This window comes from Chrysemys picta, chromosome 1, assembly GCF_011386835.1.
Source record: "Chrysemys picta bellii isolate R12L10 chromosome 1, ASM1138683v2, whole genome shotgun sequence".
NCBI classification, from domain to species: Eukaryota; Metazoa; Chordata; order Testudines; family Emydidae; genus Chrysemys; species Chrysemys picta.
The window spans coordinates 111,743,718-111,765,994 of NC_088791.1; the positions used below are offsets into that span (position 1 = coordinate 111,743,718).

The 22,277-nt window shown below is 44.7% G+C and overlaps 2 protein-coding genes across 7 annotated transcripts in view; both read left to right on the forward strand.

Moving 5' to 3' along the window:
- WNT5B (Wnt family member 5B) overlaps positions 1-12,616 on the forward strand; it is a 98,216-nt gene extending 85,600 nt beyond the window's left edge. For all 3 annotated transcript variants that reach the window (XM_065566847.1, XM_005287995.4, XM_024101956.3), the window contains 2 exons: positions 2,177-2,469; positions 11,048-12,616. In XM_065566847.1, coding sequence (XP_065422919.1) covers positions 2,177-2,469; positions 11,048-11,506 — 752 coding nt within the window. In that variant the 3' untranslated portion in view covers positions 11,507-12,616. The remainder of the gene's footprint in view (positions 1-2,176; positions 2,470-11,047) is intronic.
- Positions 12,617-16,983: 4,367 nt separating this feature from the next.
- ADIPOR2 (adiponectin receptor 2) overlaps positions 16,984-22,277 on the forward strand; it is a 93,421-nt gene continuing 88,127 nt past the window's right edge. The window contains exon 1 of one of the 4 annotated variants that reach the window (XM_065582540.1): positions 16,984-17,132. The gene's annotated coding sequence lies outside the window, so the exon portion shown is untranslated. Of the gene's footprint in view, positions 17,133-21,039; positions 21,400-22,277 lie in introns of those variants that run through there. The other 3 variants (XM_065582551.1, XM_005287996.5, XM_065582560.1) reach the window with 3 other exon arrangements.

Genomic DNA, 22,277 nt, shown 5'->3' on the forward strand with positions numbered 1-22,277 from the left:
CTCCTTGTTTGCATTTCACTAGAAAATTTTCCCAACAAACCACTCTATGCAAGGGTGGTACTCCTCACAGTCCTGCCTTTGTCTTGGGTCGTTAACCATTAAACTGGTGTTAAGTTGCTAATAATGACGGTTTCTGAGGATGTGCAAATTGGAAAAAGAGGACACACAACTACCAGCTCAGTCCTGCCGAGGAGGCCTGATGCATGATTTACAATGTATTCTTAAAATATCAATTTTTGGTGATACTCTGAGGGTATATCTCACTATAAGAACTACAGTTGTAGTGCCATAATGTAGACACTTGCTACAGTGATGGAAGGGGGTTTTCCATCGCTGTAGTAACTTCATCTCCTTAAGAAACTGTAGTTAGGTCAATGAAAGAATTCTTCCATCCACCTAGTGGTGTCTACCTTAGTTCTTAGGTGGACTTAGCTAAGACTATGTCTATACTGTACTTTTGTGGTTAAAACTTTTGTCAGTCAGGGCTGTGAAAAAAACACACCCTGACCAACAAAAGTAACAACAAAAAGTCCCGGTGTGGACATCTCTTTGTCGGCGGGAGATGCTCTCCTGCTGACAAAGCTACTGCCCCTCCTTGGAGGTGGTTTTATTTTGCTGGCAGGAGAGAGCAGTGTAGACATAGCCTATGTCTCTCGGGGTGAATTTTTCACACCCCTGAGCAATGTAGCTAGGGTGAACTAAGTTTTGGGTGTAGACCAGGCCTAATTCAGCTGGGAAAATTAGTGGGCAGTTTGATATTGGGATTTGGTACTAGTACGTTGGAGCTGTAGCTCTTCATACTTAGGTTGCTGGTGCAAATGAAGCTCAGGTAATCATTCTCGGTATCACCTGAAGGCTGTTTGGTGACATACATGCAAGACTTGGAGAGTCTCAGTTCAGTTCCTTATTTGTATATTGAGTGCTGACATTCTTGTCCATGCTGTACAATACACAGATGGAGCTATGATCCATGCCCCAAGGCATTACAATCTAAACTGGACAGACCATACAGTTAAGATATATAATTTGAGCAGAGGAAGGTGGGCACCTCAAAGCAGGGAAGTTCCTAGAGGACAGGTATTCAGTTCCTCAGTTACATTGACACTAAGACCTTGTCTAAACAAGAAAGTTGTTGACCAGTTAATATAGGTCTTGTCTATATGGGAAAGTTTTAACAATAATACTGATATAGTTATACAGATATGGTTATAGTTACACTGGCATTGTCCCTTGTGTGGATATTCTTACTTCGGTTTAAGAGTGGCTTATTTTGGTTTAGATTAAGCCAGTTCCTAATTGACTTTAGCTAAAGTAAAATAAGGATGGTTTTAACTGAAACAGAAGTGTCTATTCAAGGGTTCACACCAGTTTAACTAAATTGGTTTAAAATCATCTTTAGTTAAAGCAGAGCAACTTTCTTGTGTAGACAAGGCCTACTTGCACTTCGTCCCCGCTTATTTGCAGTCTCACCAGATTGGTCAAGAACTGAATTTTTATGGAGAGTGAACTACCCTCCCACTTCTTGAGCATTCCCTCCAGGTCAGGATCAAAACACATTGGATCCACGTGAGGGGTGGGAGAGGGGAGTTTGAGCGGCTGCTGTCTCTTCTGTAAATAGAGAACTTTTGCTTCCAGGGCACTTAACTGGGCAAGCACTATTGGAATACAAATAATAAATAATAAAATTAATAATAATAACCTTTCACTGACAGCTCCTCCACAAATATACCTCCTCCCAAAATGAGAGCATCAAATGTTTTATTTTTCACTGTGTATATCATTACCAGGAAACAACCTCAGGCCATAAAAGAGTCCCCAGTCCCAGCCCAGATATGTCAGAGAGCCAGGTTTGCTATTGGTACTGACTACACTAAAACTGCTGGGATAGGATAGTCAGAGTCTTGTGGATACAAACAAAGTGAGGAATGCAAACCTATGTTATGAACAGCTCCTATTTGAATTACCCATCCTGTCCATCTCTTATCTGCCAGTGCAGAATTGTTCCTTACAATACATTATCCCATCCTTTTCTCAACCTAATTTCAAATGTCCTGTGCCATTGGGCTCAAACCACTTTCCATTGCTGTACAGTCTATTAGGTCTCCCCATGATGGGTGTTGTATTTATCAAACAAGGTTTGTCTTTTGTTAATCTTATACTCCTCCTGTTCTCCCAGGTAGTCGAGAGACCGCCTTCACCTATGCCGTTAGTGCTGCCGGGGTGGTGAACGCCATCAGCCGTGCATGCCGCGAAGGAGAGCTTTCCACCTGTGGCTGCAGCCGGACAGCCCGTCCCAAGGACTTGCCCCGAGACTGGCTATGGGGTGGCTGCGGGGATAATGTGGAGTATGGCTACCGTTTCGCCAAGGAGTTTGTGGATGCCAGGGAGAGGGAGAAGAACTACGCGAAGGGATCAGAGGAGCAGGCTCGCACACTCATGAACTTGCAGAACAATGAGGCTGGTCGCAGGGTAAGCTGGATGCTGGCCCTTTCCTTTTGGTTGGAACAGAGGCAGATCAAGAACTCATTATGTGTTTGGGTGTCAAGTCACTCATGGGTGGCGATGAGGAACAGTATTAGTCAGTCAACTATGGGCCAGAGGATACCAGTAACTCCCTTGGTATGGTGCAGGGTCCTAGTTTCATCATTTCTTTGTGAATCCTACAGTCAAGATCAGTTTGGCACTTACAGTAGAACCTCAGAGTTATAGATGCCTTGCCTTGGGAATGGAGGTTGTCCGTAACTCTGAACAAGATGTTGCGGACTTCAGCCACGGGGGAGTTGGGGCTGCAGCCGCAGGGTTGGGTGGGGGGGGTGAGTGTGTCAGGGCTCAGGGTGGGGTGGGGGGAGTGGAAGGCATCTGACCCTAGGGGCTGCCAGGATTCCCAGCGGGGGGCTCAGGGTTTCTGCCCCCGGGAGCACCAGGGCTCAGGGCTGTAGACCTGGGGAGAACGCTGGGCCTTGGGGCTTCAGCCCTGCGGCTCTGTTCCAGCTTCAGCCCTGTGGGGGGCACTGGGGATCAGGGCTTCAGCCCACAAGTCTGCTCCTGATTACAGCTGGCGGGGGGAGGGGCACCAGGGATTGGGGATTCAGCCTGGTGTGGGGGGTGTGCTGGGACTTGGGGGCATCAGCCCCGTGGCTTCACTCCCAGTTTCAGCTCGGGGAGGCAGGTGTGCCGCCAGGGCTCAGGGCTTTAGCTATGGGGAGAGCGCTGGGGCTGAAACTGCGCTCCCCGCATAGCTAAAGTCCCAAGCCCTGTGTCCCCGCCCTTCTCCCCCTCTCCCCCCGCTGAAACCAGGAGCAGAGACGCGGGACTGAAGACCCAATCCCCGATGTCCCCTGTGGGGCTGAAGCTGGGAACGGAGCCGCGGGGCTGAAGCCCCGAGCCCCAGCACTCCCCCCAGTCTAAAGCCCTGAGCCCCAGTGCTCCCAAGGGTCAGAAGCCCCAAGCCCCCACTCTGGAGCCCTGACCCCCCCGACACTGCAGCTGCAGCCCCAACCCCCCCAATGGCTGAAGCACTGAGGCAGTACAGTATTTGCTTTTTTTTTTTTTGGTGTGCTCTGCTGCCTGTTTGAGGACTTCTGGTTTCACAGGGTGTCCAGTAGACAGGGAAGTCCATTAACCCCGCTGTTCATATCTTTGAGGTTCTACTGCAGTTTTCTCCGGCCAGCAAGTGAATTAGGGCCAGTGAGGAGCTCCAAGGTGTATCCAAAACCTTTTGTCTGCTAAACCACTGGATGCCATGGACATTTAGGGCCAGATCCTCAGCCCTGCTAAATCAATTTTGTACTGCCCTGGCACATTTGGGGATTTGGGCCTCAGTCAGTTTTTCTTCCAACACACAACCTCACTGGGGTTGCCAAAGTGGGATCTTGGTGGTGGCGTGAGGGTATTCCTGTGACACTGAATTTTCTTTCACCTGTGTCATTCATAGATTCATAGAGTTTCAGGCTAGAAGGGACCTTTAAGATCATCCAGTCTTTCAGAGCATTACATTTCACCCAGTTATCCCTGTACTGAGCCCAATAACCTTTGGCTCACTGAAACATAACTTGTGTTTGGCTAATGCACATCTTCCAGAAAGGCATCCAGTCTTGATCTGGAGACATGAGGAGATAGAGAATCCACCACTTCCCTTGGTAGTTTGTTCCAATGGTTAATAACCCTCACTGTTAAAATGTTGTGCCTTATTTCTAATTTGAGTTTGTCTGGCTTCAGCTTCCAGTCATTGGTTCTTGTTGTGCTTTTCTCCACTAGGTTAAAGATCCTTTAGTACCCTGTATTTTCCCCATGAGGTACAATCTAAACAGAGATTTAAGTCTCTCACTGTAATGCATTTTCTTCAGCCCTCAAATAATTTGTATCTCTTTTCTGCACCCTCTCTAATTTTTCAACATCCCCTTTAAATGTGGACACCAGAACTGTATGCATTGTTTCAGTATTGGTCTCACCAATGCTGTATACAGAAGTAAAATGATTTCTCTACTCCTACTCACTATTCCCCTGTTTATATATCCAAGGATCACGCTAGCCCTCTTTGCCACAGCATTGCACTGAGAGCTCATGTTCAGTTGCTTGCCCACTATGATCCCTAAATCCTTTTCAGATTCACTGGTTTCTGGCGTTCTGTAGGTATGGCATGCATTCCTTATTCCTAGATATATAACTTTGCATTTTTCTGTATTAAAATGCCTTTTGTTTGAATAGATCCAGATGGCTCTGTATGAGTGCCTTTATTATTTACCGTTCTACCAATCTTTGTGTCATCTGCAAATTTTATCAGGAGTGTTTTTATATTTACTTCCAGATCATTGATGAAAATGTTGAATAATGTTGGGACTAGCACCTTTCCCTGTGGAACCCACTAGAAACATAATGATTCCCATTGACAACTATTTTTTGAGATCTGTCGGTTAGCCAGTTCTTAATCCATTTAATGTGTGTTCTATTGATATTATATCTTGCTAGTTTTTTAATCAGAATGTCACGCAGTACTAAGTCAAATAAATGCCTTACAAAAGTCTAAGTATATTACATCTATGCAGTTAGTTTTATCAACTAAACATGTAATTTCATTAAAGAATGAAATCAGATTTGTTTGACAAGAAACCATGTTGACTGGCATTAATTGTATTCCTATTCTTTACCAATGGAATTCTGCATCAGTTTTTCCATTATTTTGCCTGGGACTAATGTCCAGGTAATCCACCTTATAGTTAGTTACGCAGGTCATCCCACTTGCCCTTTTTGAATATTGGCATAACATTAGCTCTCCTCCAGTTTTCTGGAGTTTCCCCAGTATTCCAAAGTTTATTGAAAATGAACATCAGTGGGCCAGAGATCTCCTCAACCAGCTTTAGGATTTTTGGGTGCAAGTTATTCAGGCTTGTTGATTTAAAAATGTTTAATAGATGTTGTTCAGTATCCTCCTCAGTTACTAATGGATTAGAAGATACTTATGTATCCTGTGATATGAGTAAATCATCCTGCTTCTTTCTAAATACATATCAGAAATATTTATTAAACACTTCTGCCTTTTCTGCATCATTAATAATTTTACTCTCTCTAGTTAGTAACTAGGATTTCTTTTGTTTCTAATATATTAAAAAAAACTCGTTATTGTCCTTAGCTGTGCCAGACATGGATTTTTCCCTGATGTCTTAAGCTTCCCTTATCAATTTTCTGCACTTCATAACTTCTAATTTATGTTGATTGCCATCTATTTCTCCCCTTTTCCATTTGTTATATATTGCTTTTTTATTTCTAATTGCTGCTTTCACTTTGCCACTGAACTAGGACGGGCTTTTAGCTAGAGTTGTTCTCTTTCTTGATTGTGGAATCATCATGTGTCATAAGCACAGATGTCAGCATACTGCTATGGGCTTTTGCATTCCTGACCACTCCTTTTGGAAAACCAATTTTGAGGTAAAATTGCAGTTGGTGAAAGGCAGCAGACTGACAGCTCTGGCACCTAACATTTCTTTATTCTTCAAAGCGCTGAGGGTTTAACTGCCCTACATTTGGAGAGGCCGCTGCAGTTTTTTCATTAAACAACCATGTAAATTATGTTTAATTATTCTCACTAGGATCAAACATAGCAAATAGCAGCCAGTAGACTAGGGGTTCATCTAGACTATAATAATAGCTATGTGAGGGGATCAAGTTAGTAGACGTTTGTCCCACAACATGGTTAAAATCCAGTTCTGTCTTGTCATGTGAACAGGAATCTTACTGTGTCACAAGCTCAAACCGTGCTATAGCTTTGTACAGAGCTGGGTTGTATCATGGTTCAGGGATTCAGCTTAAAACAGTCAGGTCTTGTCTTCAGTACTAGATACAATCACATTTTAACTGTGTTTGAGCTGCTGTTTTGTACATGGTTGTGGTTATGGTTGAATTTGTAGATAGCGCTTTAAGGGTTAGGAGATTTCATGGTCTGCAGTTAGCGGCTAGCCTGAACAAAGGCTTTACCCAGGGACATATTGCATTCTTCATCAGTTGGAGTCTTTAAATCAAGACTGGGTGTCTTTCTAAAAGATATGCTGAAGATCAACCACATACCATTGGGTCTGATGTGGGAATCACTGGGTGAAATTCTATGGACTGTGTTATGTAGGTCAGACTAGATCATCCCTTCTGGTCTTAAAATATAGAAAAGAGCATGATCTTACATCTCACTTTAAAGCTATGACTACACGAGCACTTTTATTGGTAAAACTTTGTCGGTCAGGGGTGTGAAAAAAACACCCTCCTGACTGACATAAGTTTCACTGACGAAAGTGCTGGTATGTATAGTGCTATGTTGGCGGGAGACACTCTCCCACCAACATAGCTACTGCCGCTCAGTGGGGGTGGTTTAATTATGCGGTGGGAGAGATCTCTCCTGTCAGCATAGAGCGGCTACACAGGAGACCTTACAGCGATGCAGCTGCAGTGGTACAGCTTTGCCACTGTAAAGTCTGTAGTGTAGACATAGCCTAAAAGTGACTATGTTTGAGCTAAGAGATGTATTTGGCTGGGTTGAATTCTAGTGATGAGCGGTTGCCGTGGGGAACACACTAATTCCCATAAAAAGAAGAACAGGAGGACTTGTGGCACCTTAGAGACTAACAAATTTATTAGAGCATAAGCTTTCGTGGACTACAGCCCACTTCTTCGTAGTCCACGAAAGCTTATGCTCTAATAAATTTGTTAGTCTCTAAGGTGCCACAAGTCCTCCTGTTCTTCTTTTTGCGGATACAGACTAACACGGCTGCTACTCTGAAACTAATTCCCATGAGTTTCTTCCTTGGAACTAGCATCTGACATGTTCCTTCTGAATAGAGGTGATGTGGGGAGAGGTGAGATAACTAGGTGAAAAATTAAAACAAAAGCGTAGCCTCTAGGGACTGCTGTTAAATGTGGAGCCTATCTCCAGGATAATGATCCTCTAATATGCTGTTCATTACAATGAGTGACTGAAAGCTGCAGGTAAGCAGCCTAGAAGAGAATGACACAATCAGACCCAATGAGGCAGAAAGTGTCTCTCTCTCTCACACCCACACATTTCTAGCTGATGAAGTTGAACATGAACAATTAGAGAGCAAGAAGAATAGCTTCCTGTGCTTGAGCCTGGCATACTGCCAATGCACAGAGTGGCAGTCCATGGAGTCCAGTCCATGGAGTAGTGGCCCAGCCTGTCTCCCTACACCTGTGACTTACTCACACAGTGGTAAATCTCTATATTGTGCTAAATTTTCACATTAAGGATTTTATGCTTGGGAATATGAAGCAATATGGGATCTTGGCACTCCATATATTGTAAATAGAGACAGAAAGGAAGGGGAAGAACATGAGAGGGTCAGAGGGGTGGGGACCATACAAAAAACCACAGCATGGCTCACCTGGCCATAAGCTGTACCCATTCTCTGAGGGACCAGTGGTCATTGGCAAGTGGCCTTCAAGTTCTATCCCCATTCTGATTTTCAGGTGAGAGTGTGATTTCTGTCTTCTGGTTTCTGGACAGAGTTTGAATTGAAGGGAGACATTTTTTCCCTCTGGCTTCTGGGCAGAATTTTGCCATATCATCCTATCTTGGTTCAGAGACAGAGTTCTTGTGCGAGAGAATTCTCCCTAATGCCTGGTTTGTGTGTGGAGCTCTGATGGTAGAGGGGGAATTTTCCCCTACCCAGATTAATGGGGAGGAGCTGGGAGGTCGGGGTGGGGATGTGAAGAGAACAATGTTCTTTTCTGTTTCAGACACAGTCTTGACCCCATCACCTCTCCACTCCACTCTGGAGTTTCTGAGGTACTGGCTCCTGGCTTTATTGCCCTTGTTTGTTTGTCTTTGACTGTTATCTCAACATGTCCTTTCCTTCCATCTGTCTTTTTCTCCACTTGGTCTCCATTTCCCTCTCTCATTCCCCTAATTTCTTATCTATCTCCCTGTCTCTCAGACTTTGGCAGTCTGTCCTTCCACACTGTTTACCCAGTCAACATATAGCAGGCCTCAATCATCAGTCACTCCATCCAGTGCCAGGTGAGGCTGGGAGGGGGCCATCTAATTAACCACATAGGAATTCTCCATTAATTCTCTTCCCATCCCCCTTCTTATGAGAGAGGAATCAGAAAGGAACTTGGGTTTGTGGAAAGGAGGCTTTAAACATTTTTATTGAACATACTTTCAGACTGATTCTGTGGCAGGGCCATTGATCAGACCCAGTCTTTACAGCATTCTGTGGGGTCTGTTATTCTTCACCTTGATCCTAGCTCAGCCAGTAAAGAACCTACAATTTCTCCCACCCTCTCCCCATCCCAGCAGCTAAGGGATAGAGAAAGGGAGAGTCATTTTGGGACTAATGCAGTGGTGACTCCCACAGTTAATGGATGGGGGACTGTGTATCTAAGCCAAGTGGGACCAGGCTTACTTCTCCTTAGGGGCTTGTGAGTACTGGTAGCATACACATTCCACAGCATAATCATTACCCAGATGTTTTGAGAATCGGCCATTTAAACCCAAGTCAGAGTAAACGCTGACAGTCCCATGATATTAACTGAGGGGGATCAAGTTGCAATGTTTTCCTAAAGGAACAAAGCCAAGGATTAGGAAGAAACAAACTACTTTATAAAAACATATGCAAGGGCAACAGAGGCATGAGTAATTTGGGATTTGACCCAACAATAACTAAGAAGTGCTAACACAAATGTATTACAAGCAGGCAGGCAAGTCAGTTAGGATATAGGAAGTGTCTGGTGCTCTGAAAATTCAAGTGTAGTTCAGTCTTGTACAGTACAGGGATCCTTAGGTAGCTATGTGGTTGGTGTTGCACAGTTATAGTCAAATCCAAGGCAAGTCCAGAGGCTTCACATCTTTAGCTGTTATGTTACACTATGAAGGGCAATTACCAGTAAATTACACTCAGAGGAATGGAACTAAAGCCCCTCATCTCTAAGGGCTCAGAGCATTGTCTTCTCTGAGAGTTGGACTGGGCCCCAAAGGATTTATCACTTGAGCTAAAGCAGAATCTCTACTAGCTGTCAGCCGTATTAGGGCTTAGGCACCCTTTATACACCTACTCACTAGTAGTCTGAGTAGCAATACCGTGGAATCTCTAAACTAGTTGAGAGATTGGTTTCACTTACACAGTTCTGTTCAGTGTAATGAACAAACCCAACCTGTTAATTTTTTTCCCCACTGATTTTGAGTTTTTCTATTCTTGTGGTTTTTTGTCTGTCTCTCTCCTTATTAGGGTAAGAAGAATCATGACTCTTCTTCCTCACATCATCTCTACACATGCTTTTGAGAGATTAATGCACACTGGGCTAAATTTTTCAAAGGCAATAATTAATTTTGGGTGGGTCCAACTTGAAATACTTTGAGCTGGATTTTCAGAGGTACTGCGCCCATTGGTATCCGAAAAGCAGGCTCAAAGTAGCTCAAGTTGAGCATTCCTAAATGAAGCTCTGAAAACTAGTGGTTGCTTTTTAAATGTTTAAAATTTAGGCCAGCCATACCATGACACTAGATGAGGAAACTGAAGGTTGGTCAACACTTAAAATTTAGATTGATATATCTACATTGCTCAGAGGTATGAAAAATTCATGCTGTAGCTATGCGAACCTTACTCCCAATGAAGAATGCTTCTGTTGACCTAGCTACTACCAGTCAGGGAAGTGGATTATCTAGTGACAGAAAAACCCCTCTGTTGCTGTATGTTGCGTCTATACTATGGTTGAGTTTGGCTATGCCACTGTAGTCCCCGTGTAGACAAGCCCTGAGGGATTATTTTGGTGTAGAGGAATAACTTGACACAAGGTGGTGCAAAAGTTTCACTTAAATCTGTAAATCCTATGCAGTTATTAGTCTCAGTACACAGAATGGTGACACATTGAAGAAATATGAATTTTCCTTGGAGAGTGAATGCCTTGCTTATATACGCTTGGTGTGAATCTGTTAATTTTTCACACCATTATTACAATCCCAGCTGTTCCTCTTTGACAGAGAATGACTCCTCCAGAAACTGTATTTAGAGTGAACAAAGCTCTTGAATGGGGATAGAGGGAAAGAGCCTGGGTACATGGATTTATTTCAAGAAGATATGGATATAATGCTAGAATTATAGCATCGTTTACCTGTTTTACCTATAGGAAATTGACAAGTTCCCAGGTGTTTTGTTGTATTGATTGCTTCTATGGGCTTTGAGGAGAGGTGGATGTAGTAAATTAGTCCTGAAGACGGGGGAGCATTTCCAATAGTAGGGCTCTCTCCCCTTGCTGTTTCCTGTGCTTGACTCAGCCCTCAGGTCTGGAACTAGGAAAGATAAAGTGGTTGGCAGGCCCACGTCTGGGTGGACTGTGGACAGAAGTGGAAGTGTTAGGGGATCAGTTGTACTGGGGATGGCAATGCCAAAAGTCTAAGGAGGATTGTGTCTGTTCTGGGGAAAGAGAGAACTGGGGGGGATGGTCAGGACAAGTATGCAAGGAAGAGGAACTCAGCGCAATGATGCCAGTTCCCAGTGCTATAAAGGTTAATGCAGCTCTTGTCTGATTCCATCTGCTCTCCCTGCAGGCTGTATACAAACTAGCAGATGTGGCTTGCAAGTGCCATGGCGTCTCAGGTTCCTGCAGCCTCAAGACCTGCTGGTTGCAGCTGGCAGACTTCCGCAAGGTGGGTGACCTGCTGAAGGAGAAGTATGACAGTGCAGCTGCTATGAGGATCAGTCGCAAGGGCAAGCTGGAGCTGGTAAACAACCGCTTCAACTCACCTACGCAGGAGGACCTGGTCTACATTGACCCCAGCCCTGACTATTGCCTGCGCAATGAGACCACTGGCTCACTGGGCACTCAGGGCCGGCTGTGTAACAAGACCTCAGAGGGCATGGATGGCTGTGAGCTGATGTGCTGTGGCCGGGGCTATGACCAATTCAAGAGCATCCAGGTGGAGCGTTGTCACTGCAAGTTCCACTGGTGCTGCTTTGTCAAGTGTAAAAAGTGCACAGAGATCGTCGACCAGTACGTCTGTAAATGAAAGAGCCACCAAAGCAACAAATCTATATTATATAAATCTATATAAATATATTTTATATTTGTATAAATAAATAGATGATAATAATTAAAGAAGCTTATTTAAGAGACATTTTGGTTTTGAAATTTCCCCATCAGACTGGACAGTTTGCCACTCCCTTTATTCAGCTGTGGAGCAAAGGGGGAATTTGCCCTCTGACCCTTCTCCCCCTGGATGTTATAATCAGAGTGAAGGGAGCCAAAGAGTTGCTCAAAAGGAACTCCCCCCATAGCCACCTCATTCCAGAAGGAGGGGATTGATTCATGGTTAGAGACGTGGAAGAGAAAAGTGGATTCCCTTTGCTATCTCGTGGTTTAAAACTCAAAAGTTTATATGGTGTTGGACATCTGGGGTCACAATCAGACATGGAAGAGCCTTAGTTATTCATGTTCCAGGCCCCCAAGCCCTTTGGACAAGCAAAACAAGAGGACTTGGACCCATTTTCTGCTCCCTATAAAGGAAGTGCTGGTGCTTTGTCAAACAAGAGGGAAAGTCACCCAGGTCTCGTGCTGAAGAATATGGATTAAAATACAAGGTACCATGTAGAGTGCTTGGAATGAGGACAGAGCAGGGACTCCTGCACAGTGGTGGGGAGACCACCTGTTCCAAGTGAGGGAGGAAGGTGTGATCTTCAATTGGGAAGAACTACTGTATCCTGAGAGTTTAAAAGAAACTAGCATCTAGCTCTTCTGTACCTCAAGGGCAATGAGAAAAATCTGCCAAAGCCCTGTCTAGGGTAGTCTATCAAGGAGATCCTTTTTCCCTCTACTGTAACCCACTTTGTCTTTGCGGATGAGGAGTTGCTACCTGTCTCCTGGCCCTATTGGGCTCTTTGGGAAAGAAATATACTTCATGTGTATGTCAGTGGAGTGTGTGAGAGAGCCATACATACAGGAAGGGGACTGGATGAACACTGCACCTCAGTCCTTACCATTGTTGCCATTTCTCCCCTTCAAAGTGGACATGAATGGTCACCTTGCCCAGCTCTTTTCAATCCTCCTCACCTCTTTTGTCCCAGATGTACAGTTTCTCTTTACCATTAAATACCCCTCACTGAGGTTTCTTTCTCTCTCTCTTGCTTGTATATGTGTGTGTTTTGTTTTATTCTGTTTTGTTATTTATTTCAGAGCCCAAGGGGCCAAACTCTTCTCTGGTGTAAACCCACTATAATCATTGGAGCTGTACCAAGGATGACTTTGTCACCAGAATGTGGGCTAGCTGTTCAAGGAGTGAGGTCCATTCTGCACCCTCTTGTGGTGATAATGGAGAATAATGAAAAGGTGCTTGAACAGAGGCCCATTAGCAAAATCTACTAATCTCTCTTAACTTTCTTGCAATTATAACAGAATTCAATTAGTAAAATATGGATGGAACATATGCTGATCCTAGCACAGGACACTTCCTGCCCTTCATGGCATCTGCAGAGTTCATTTGCAGGCATAGAGGAATCAGAGAAGCGAACCTCAAAATGTAAACATTTACTAATATACTTCCCATTTTTTACTGACATTCCAAGTTTTTTATTGACAAATTTCAAATGAACAAAAAATTCCAATTAATGGACAAGATCCATAGTCCAGAAAACTAGATTTTTCAATCTTTACATCTTCTATTTCTGATCAAACATGCCAACTTTTACAGAACCCACTATTTCAACCATCAGAGAATCCTGCAAATGTATATTTCATATTTAAAGTATTGGAAGAGTCCAGAAATCCACAAGAAAGAAAAATTATGCTTAGTGATTAGTTTGCCTATTTTTACAGATGTGTCCACTTTTTATTTTTGTAATCCAATTTTTGTTTCTTATTCAACAGTCAAGATATTTGTTGGCATTGGAGAGAGCAATTTCTTGGAATACAAAAGGTGGCCTAAATTTATTTTATTATACAAAATCCAAAGCCAATGGTATAGTAATTCAAAGTAACAGAAATAATTTTCCATTCATGGAAAAATGTGAATACAGTGGCCTGACCCAACTCCAATTAAACCTCAACGGGAACTGGCCTGAGCCCAAGATCAGTTCAAATGTGTGAGCTATCCAATCTGGGGATACTATACATTTCCTGTTCAGTAATAAAACTCACTGCACATTGGATATATCTAAAAAGATTTTTTCTTCCTTCTAAGCTCACCCCCCTGTTCTGTTCCATCCTTACTGCAACAGTGCTTAAAGGTGTTAAATACTTGTATATGACACCCCCGAGGCACTGCTAATATATCCAGTAATTCAAAGTCTTTTCACTTGGCTTTTACATTAAAGACCATAAATGTAAGGGAATCTTAACACATATTCCAGCATTGCACCACAGTAAATTTTGTGGGTGTAAATAATTGCAAGTGGAAGTGATGACACAGTGGAGACCCAAGGGAGGAGGTAAATGTCAAGCCTTTCCAACTTTTAAGAGAAAGAAACAAACAGGGAAGAAGTTGGAGGCCTTCTGTTGGAAAGATATGGAATGAGGTGCCCCACAACCCCCTTCTCCAACTAGAGTGTGGGAAATGTTCCATGACTATGCCAGAAAGGATATACAGACTTGCCATCCTCCCCTTAAGGTATCAGGAGAGTAGCAGATGACTGGGTTTCCTCCCTCATGAAGACAACAGCCAGTAGGGGGAGCCTGTTGATGGATGGAGTTGTTTGAGGCTTATTGAAGGGCTTCTTCTATAGCAGGGTGGGCAAACTTTTTGGCCCAAGGGCCACATCTGGGAATAGAAATTGTATGGCGGGCCACGAATGCTCACAAAATTGGGGTTGGAGTGCAGGAAGGGGGTGAGGAGTCTGGTTGGGGGTGTGGGCTCTGGAGTGGGGCCACCAATTAGGAGTTCAGGGTGCGGGAGGGGGCTCCAGGCTGGGGCGTGGAGTGCGGGGGGGGGGAGGGCTTCAGCTGGGGGTGTGGGCTCTGGGGTGGGACTGAGCAGTTTGGGGTGCAGGAGAGTGCTCTGGGCTGGGACCGAGGGGTTTGGAGGGCAGAGGGGATCAGGGCTGGGGTAGGGGGTTGGGGTGCAGGAAGGGGTGCAGGCTCTGGCTGGGGGTGTGGGCTCTGGGATGAGACTGGGGATGAGGGGTTTGGGGTGCAGGAGGGTGCTCCGGGTTGGGATCAAGGGGTTTGGAGGGCGGGAGGGGGATCAGGGCGGGGTAGGGGGAGAGGCTCAGGGGTGCAGGCTCCGGGCAGCACTTACCTCAAGCGGCTCCCGGAAGCAGCAGCATGTCCCTTCTCCAGCTCCTATGCTGAGGCGCAGCCAGGTGGCTCTGCACACTGCCCCGTCTGCAGGCACTGCCCCTTCAGCTCCCATTGGAGCGCTGGAGGGAGCCACTGGAGCTGGGCCATTGGAGTGTGTAGGAGCCAGAGCGGGGCCATGCCTCCGCTTCCGGGAGCCATGTGGAGCAGCCCCCGACCATGCTCTCTGGCTGGAGCGCTGGAGGGGGGCCATGCCGCGGCTTCCAGGAGCCACGTGGAGCGGCCCCCGACCTTGCGTCCCGGCTGGAGCGCCGAAGTGGGGCAAGCCCCAGACCCCGCTCCACAGCAGGAGCTTGAGGGCCGGCTTAAAACGGCTGGCGGGCCGGATTCGGCTCGCGGGCCATAATTTGCCTACCTCTGTTCTATAGGCTCAGAGAAGTATCCAAATGTTTGGCAGCGTCTCTGTACCCCAGTTATTTGGAGGCCTTGATCATTGAGAATTATATTAAAAATAACCTAACATTCACAAGGATTCTAATAAAAATCGCCATCCTCCAGTTTTTCAGAGAATTTTCCCTGGATTTTTTTCAAATGATCTGGCTTTGAGCTTTCCCAAAGTTCAGGGGGTTGGGATCCAGAATTTTGGTTCAGCCCATCTCTAGCTAAAGAACAATTTATGTGGCACCCTCACCCAGAAGAACCTCCTTGCGATAGTAATAAGAACGTAAATCAGAGCATATTTAGATTGGCTTGATGTGTGCAAAGCCAAGGAAGGGCAAGCAGCATATGAAAACCAAAGAGGAACTACTCCTTGCCAATGAGGGAGAAAGTAGTGGATTTTAAATTGCACATTGCTAGGTAGACAGTGTGATCCAGAGGCACAGGATGGGGAGTCAAGACCTGGGTTCTATTTCCAGTGCTGCCACTGACCTTAGACAAGTCACTTTACATCTTTGTACCTCAGTCTCCTCATATATAAAACGAGAGTAATGATACTTGCCTTCCCTTGTAAAGCACTTTGAGGTGTATGAATTAAGAATGCTAATAACTAATATTTACTATTCATTATTGTAGCCATACGGCATTGCGCCGTAACACTCATCGCTCTAACAAAACAGCACAGAGACAGGCTAGATTGGTACCTAGATGAGGGATATCAAAGAAACACTAAGGTGGTGTTGGGGATTCAGCAAGAAGCACTCTTTTCTCTGAGTCTGTATTGAACAAATGTCCTATACCAGCCTGGTGTTAGCGGGAGATGCTGTTTTCTGAATGAAATGTGAAAGTAATGATTTGATCATTCATGGTAATTAAATAGCTCATGGTAGCCTGTAAGATTAAAGATGTTAGTCTGGTTTCTGAGCCAAATACCTGATTGCCTAAATTTTGCTTGCAATTCAAATGCATAAGATATTCTGCCCTTTCCATCCCTAAACTATTGTGAAGAATGTGCACCCTGTGGGACCAATCTGTAACCTCTGGACAAAGAAATACAGACAGCATTGTCAATTGCCATCATCTGCCGGTGTTCACACAGCATCCCAAAGAAACCTCAGGTTTCCATTTGGAGGAAGTCTGATATCTTCCATCTGGTAGAGGGCAGGTGTCTACCTGCATCTCTAAAGTGGCTATCCCAATGGTATCTACACACAGCTGTGTATAATCACACACATTTTCTCGCTCAGCTTTTATTTAACTGCATTTTAGGATACAGATTATATTGAAGACTCTAAGAAATAAAGTTGCATTGCACTGTAAGTTGCAAAGGGAAATGTTATATACATGAGCTGATCTGATGTATTCTACCTCAGGCAGGGCTGGAGGAGATGGGTCAGTGGGGTAAGTATCAGATTTTGTAAACTTAAATTTCCTGAAACCAGAGGTTTGAATACTGACTTTCCCAAGGTCACAGTGAGTCAGTGACAGAGGTGAAAATAGGATCCCAGATTCCCATTCACGTGCCATATCCATTGGACCGCAACCACCTCCCCCATCTTATCAAAGATGAACAAAACAAAATGCTTACAGCCACCAGAATATGCACCAGGAAAAACAGAGCACAAGCATGGCCTTTTATACCCAAGGATAAAAATAATTAAAAACAATATAACAAATATGAAGATCACTGTAAAGCTTTATTGTCATATCTCCATTTTGCCAGACTTCTTCCTGCAGGGGATAAAAGTGTAGCTATTGCCATCCCGCTTCTCCCTCTCCCTTTTCAGATGACACAGGAGTTCTACCACTCTCATCAGGAGAGCATGAGAGGGTGTGAAAGGCACACTGGCACCTGCTAGAACAGAGGAAGGAGAACCAACAACAGGAACAGTTTCTCTTTCCCTGTGGGAAGCAGAGGACAGCTACTTCTCCCCTCCTTCCCTAACACTGGACAGCCATAAGAGGGACAGGTAGGGCTGTAAATTGTGTACTGTCATGGGGTACACTGGCTCCTTAAGATCTAGGGGGAAAGTGTGCAGAGCCATATTACCTCATTCCAAGGGGCTTGTTCAAAGACAAATGTTTGGGTCAACAGACACAAGCCCTGAGAGAGAAAAAATGGTTTTGGGAGGGAGTAGTTTGTGGGAGAAAACTCAGCCTGATGAGTCTGTCAAGAACACTTGAAGTTTGGGAGGTCAATGTTCCCATCTTCTCTCAACGAAATGGAATCTGGGAAATACAGATCCCCCTGGGGTTTCTGGGATTTGTAGGGCTCCACAGGAAGACATGCTGAGAAGGGGACAGCCCCTTGCCTGATAGTAGGAGAGTCTAGGGAGATTCTGCAATGGCTTTCTCTTCTTTTTGCAAATAAATTCTAGCTGTTTATTATTTACTTTAGCCACCAGATCTCTGGGGAGAATTTGGAATCTTGCCAGGAGTGCCTGGGAGGAAGATATTTGAGGATGGGACCATTTTGTTTGTTTTGTACTTTATTACAAGACTTTCTGTCTGTCTGTTTGTTTGGACTTTGCCACCAGATCTCTGGGAAGAGTCTCGATTGTACAGAGAAAGAAATGCCCCAGGGATGGGGCCATATTGTTTGGTTGTTTTTACATTCAACAGGCATGGCCTTCTGCAGACATCAGCCTGCCATACAACCCATCTGTGACAATACTTAGAAATGGATAGTCCTCATGTTCAATTGAAGCACTAGTTTCTCTGAGTGCTCCCTCATCTGGATGCGCTGAAGTTGAGGGGTATGGTGAGTGATCACCTGCGGACTTCCTTTGATGTGAAGCAGCAGCAACAAGAGGCAAAATTCTCTAGGCTATAAGCACAGCATCATTATCTTCCGATGATATCAAGGGCACAGGGCAGGACCTTTGCTTATGACCATAGGTACTGGAGCTAGGAGTGCTGGGGTTCTGCTGCACCTCCTGGCTTGAAGTGGTTTCCATTATATACAGGATTTAAAGTTTGATTCAATGGCTCTCAGCATCCCCGCTATACAAATTGTTCCAGCACCCCTGCTTATGACCAGGATGAGAGGCACAATTAGAATAATATAGTAATGAATCCATAGCCACCTAGGACAATCACAGCTGTCACTATGCTTCACACAAACTACACAGGCCCCTAGTACCTGAACTACAGGAGAATCTCCATTAGCTATTTACTTTATATAGCCTATGACACACAGATGAGTAGTTCTTCATCTCATCAATAGGGAGCAGTGGTATACATACATATTAGTATGTTACAATACAATACACTCAGGGTGGGGCATGAAGGTAAAATTATTATTTTCTTTTTTAGACGGGGCTTGTATGCTAAATGAACTGTTAGTGTTTCTGTTTAATGTAGAGCCAGACTTCCATTTCTCCATCCACAACAGTCAATCTTGGCTCTGTGCTCACAGTAGTGTCCAGAGAAAAACACTGCAGTTTTTAATCCAGCGAAGAAACAATTGACTGGCTCTTTCATAGTCTCATCAATTCAATAAAGTCTAGATTATGACCTAACTTCTCACCTTGTTTAAGGGCAGCACAACTATGTGCCACCCTAGAAGCAGCTCTGGGGAGGGATTATGATTCAGAAAGGAATTGATCCCGGGGGAAGTAAATTACTGAAGTCTTTGACAGGGCATTCCCCAATCCCCAACCCTTCTGTCCTTTCTCTTCCCTCTTCCTTGCAGGAAGGAAGCAGCAGATTCTTTGCAGCGCCTGCTTTCTCTCCCTAACTAAGCACAGAATCATGACTGGGGCAGGCCGTGGCATTGCCACATAAGGACAAATGGCAGTTTTGCCCATAGACCCAAGAATGTGAGATGTGGAAGGCTGAATTTAATCTCACCATTCTTAGCCAATTAGAACTATTAATTTTCTCCTCCAGCAAATGAACATTTTTGGAAGTCTGGTATCCAGCATTATAGTAACTCCAATACAGTATTTAAAAGGAAAAACATCATTATTTGGCTCTAGGATACAGAATTTGCTTCAGTACAAATTGTAGTAAGTTGCCACCTCAGTACAAATAGGTAAGTAATCTGGAACACCAAGAACTCTTCTAAGAAAACAATTCTGAATAGGTTCCAAGAGGGAACAAATGCCCTGCACTAGAGGCCCATTCTTCTATCGCCAGTTTTTGTGGACTAGCTGGCTAATACATATATTTTTTTTTGCTTATTTTAATTCCATTGCTGTTAATAATTCCTCTCCTTCCTTAGTAAAACTTGTAGACAGTTATAATTTCTTTTCTTAAAAGGTTATTTGATTAAGATGGACATATTTAGTTCTTTTAAAAATCAGTCTGAGTCCTGTTCCTTATTTTTTACTCCCCTGAATTTTATCCAATAATTCCTCCATCTAGTCCATAATTTTTTGGGTTAGCGCATATATTATAGAAAGACATCCAATCTTAATTTAAAGATGTCAAGTCATGGGGAGTCCACTACACATCTCTTGGTAAATTGTTCCATCAGTTAATTACCCCACACTGTTAAAAATGTGCCCTGGTTTCCATTTTGCAGTTTAAACTTTCAGCCACTGGATCTTCTTATGCCTTTGTTAGATTAAAGAGCCTCACTACCATCAGAAAACTTCTTGTGTAGGTACTTACAGCGTGTGATCAAGTCACCTCTTAGCCTACTCTTTGATAACTAAGTAGTAGAGCTGGGCAGAGAAAGCTAATTCCGTCTCACAGAGGATTTAGATCAGTGGTGAGCAACCTGCGGCCCGTCGTGTAATCTGCTGGCAGGCCGCCAGACAGTTTGTTTCCATTTGTATGCCCGCAGCTCCCAGTGGCCACGGTTTGCCGTTTCCAGCCAATGGTAGCTGCGGGAAGCAGCGGCCAGGCCCATGCCAATGAAAATTTTTTTAAAGAATTTTTTCTGATCAGTTCTACTATATAAATTGATTTTAAATTTTTCATGGTAAGGCAGGTATTTGAGACCTTGAATCATTCTTGTACCTCTATTTGAACTACTTCCATAGTTGCTTCTTAAATTTCATCTTTTAAATTATATAGTGGAACAGTATTTGTCGATCTGTATTTTCCTTTTTGATGTACTGTACTGCATACATATGAATTTACCATCACAAGGGAAGTCTCATAAATATATTTTGATGTGTGGTGGATGTTGTACATATATGTACAAATATAATTGTGATAGAAGTTTAATGCATACATTCCCCTGCCCTCAGAGCTTTGTATTTTAAAAATATGATTGGGTGTGATGTTGCGGTGGGTTTTGTATTATAACAAGGACTGCTATATTGGGAATCTTAACTTTTTAAATATATTTTTAAATAATGTGCACTGTGTTTCTATTAAATCTTTGTTGCTTTGGGCAAGATGCTGCAACTACTTATGCATGTGGATACTTTGCTACTACTACGGAGATTTCTTCGGGGGTGGGGGGAAGGGGATGGTGACCCCTCCCCCCCCCCACTTCCACCGAGGGGGGGTGGCAGTGTTATGCAGAGATCCCCTTGTCCCTAACTGCATTGTGACAAACTTGTCCCCCAAAGGGAGGACGTTACCCCTCATAGGGTGTCTGAGAGACTTGTCCACTGGGATACCTCCCCCTTCGTGTCAAAGCAGCAGCCCTCACAGGGACGGGGGGGGGGCTCCCCTCGCAGAGGAAGGCAAACGTGTGTTTGTGAGGCAGTCTCTGGCATCTCCCCACCCCCCTTCTCAGGTTTCAAAAACCTCCCAGCGCGAGCCTCGCTCACAAGACACTAAAAGCCCGCGCGATCGTCACGCGTTTCATTCAGCCAATCAAAGAGTGATGCCGCTCGACACGCAGCTATAATAAGCCTGAGGAAGGGATTAGGAATCACTACGCAAATTACGTAACTGTACTAAAGGTTAGGGTGAAAGCGCACGAGCGCCGCAGCTCACAGCGCGCTGCGTGCACATGCGCACTCATACTCCCCCAGCCCGGCGCGGACTAGTTTCTGACTACATCACCCAAGATCTATTTGGGCATCCCGTGAGCACGTGTCCGTAGAGGCCTGCGCGTGCGCCTTGAGGGTGAGTAGGCATTGGCTGTGGCAGCCCGCGTGATGGTGACGCTCTGGGGCAAGTCCTAGTAGCTAGGCGATAAGGCAGCGGAGGGGGAGGGAGGAGGCGGTGGCCGTTGCTGCAGTGGCGTTCCCGGTGGCGGAGGAGGCGGTGTCACCGTGGGGCCTCCCGAGTGCGCGGACGGAGGCGGTCGCCGGAAGGGGGAAGTGGCAGGTGAGGGGCTGCGGAGCGGAGCGGGACGTTACGCCAGGGTCGCCGGGGCCTGCGCGGGGGGCTCTGGGGGTTGGGCCTTCCCCGTGTCGTTCCAGTGGGGCTGGGGCATCCTTCATCCCCCTCCGGCGAGGGAGGGCAGGGGATGCGGACACTGGTGCGAGGGCTGGGGAGACTCCAATTCCCCCAACAAGTATCTGAACTGATGCCAGCACCAGGGCTGGCGAGAAATCAAGTTGGAGTAAATAGTGTTTGCTTACATTCATAAAGCACTCTGAGATCCCTCGCTGAAGAGTGCTTTATATGCGTGAAGTATTGTAAGTGGGTCACGAAGCCTCCTATAAGCTATGAACTTTGTTGTCCGTCTGGCAGGGGGATTCTGCCTTCCTGATTCTTATGGGTGGACTAAAACTCTATGTAACATAAGAATCAGGAGGTTTTTAGTTTGCCTGCCCTTAGGAACTTGTCTACACCCCAGCATTAATGTTAGGTAGTTCAGCAGATTGAGGGAGATACAGAAAACTTTCTGTGTGGGAGGAAAAACAGTCATTCTGGTTGAAGCTCAGTACAGCCAAATAAGAAAAACCCAAACAGTTCTGATTGAGCCTTAAATGAGTTACTTTTTTAAAAAATAAATTGTATTTTTTTTTTTGCCATAACACTGTACAGAGATACAAAAGTGGTATCACTACACACTTACAGGATATGTAGTCAACCAAATGCTCACCCATTATGTACAACAATACAATAAAAATGTAAAAGGTGCGAGGGTCACTGTTCTGCATAGAGGATTTTTCACTTGACCAGAGCTCAAAGAGCCGGGAAGCGATGTTTCAGGATATTTAAAGCATTGAATAAGACAAAAAGGTGGAATTGATTCC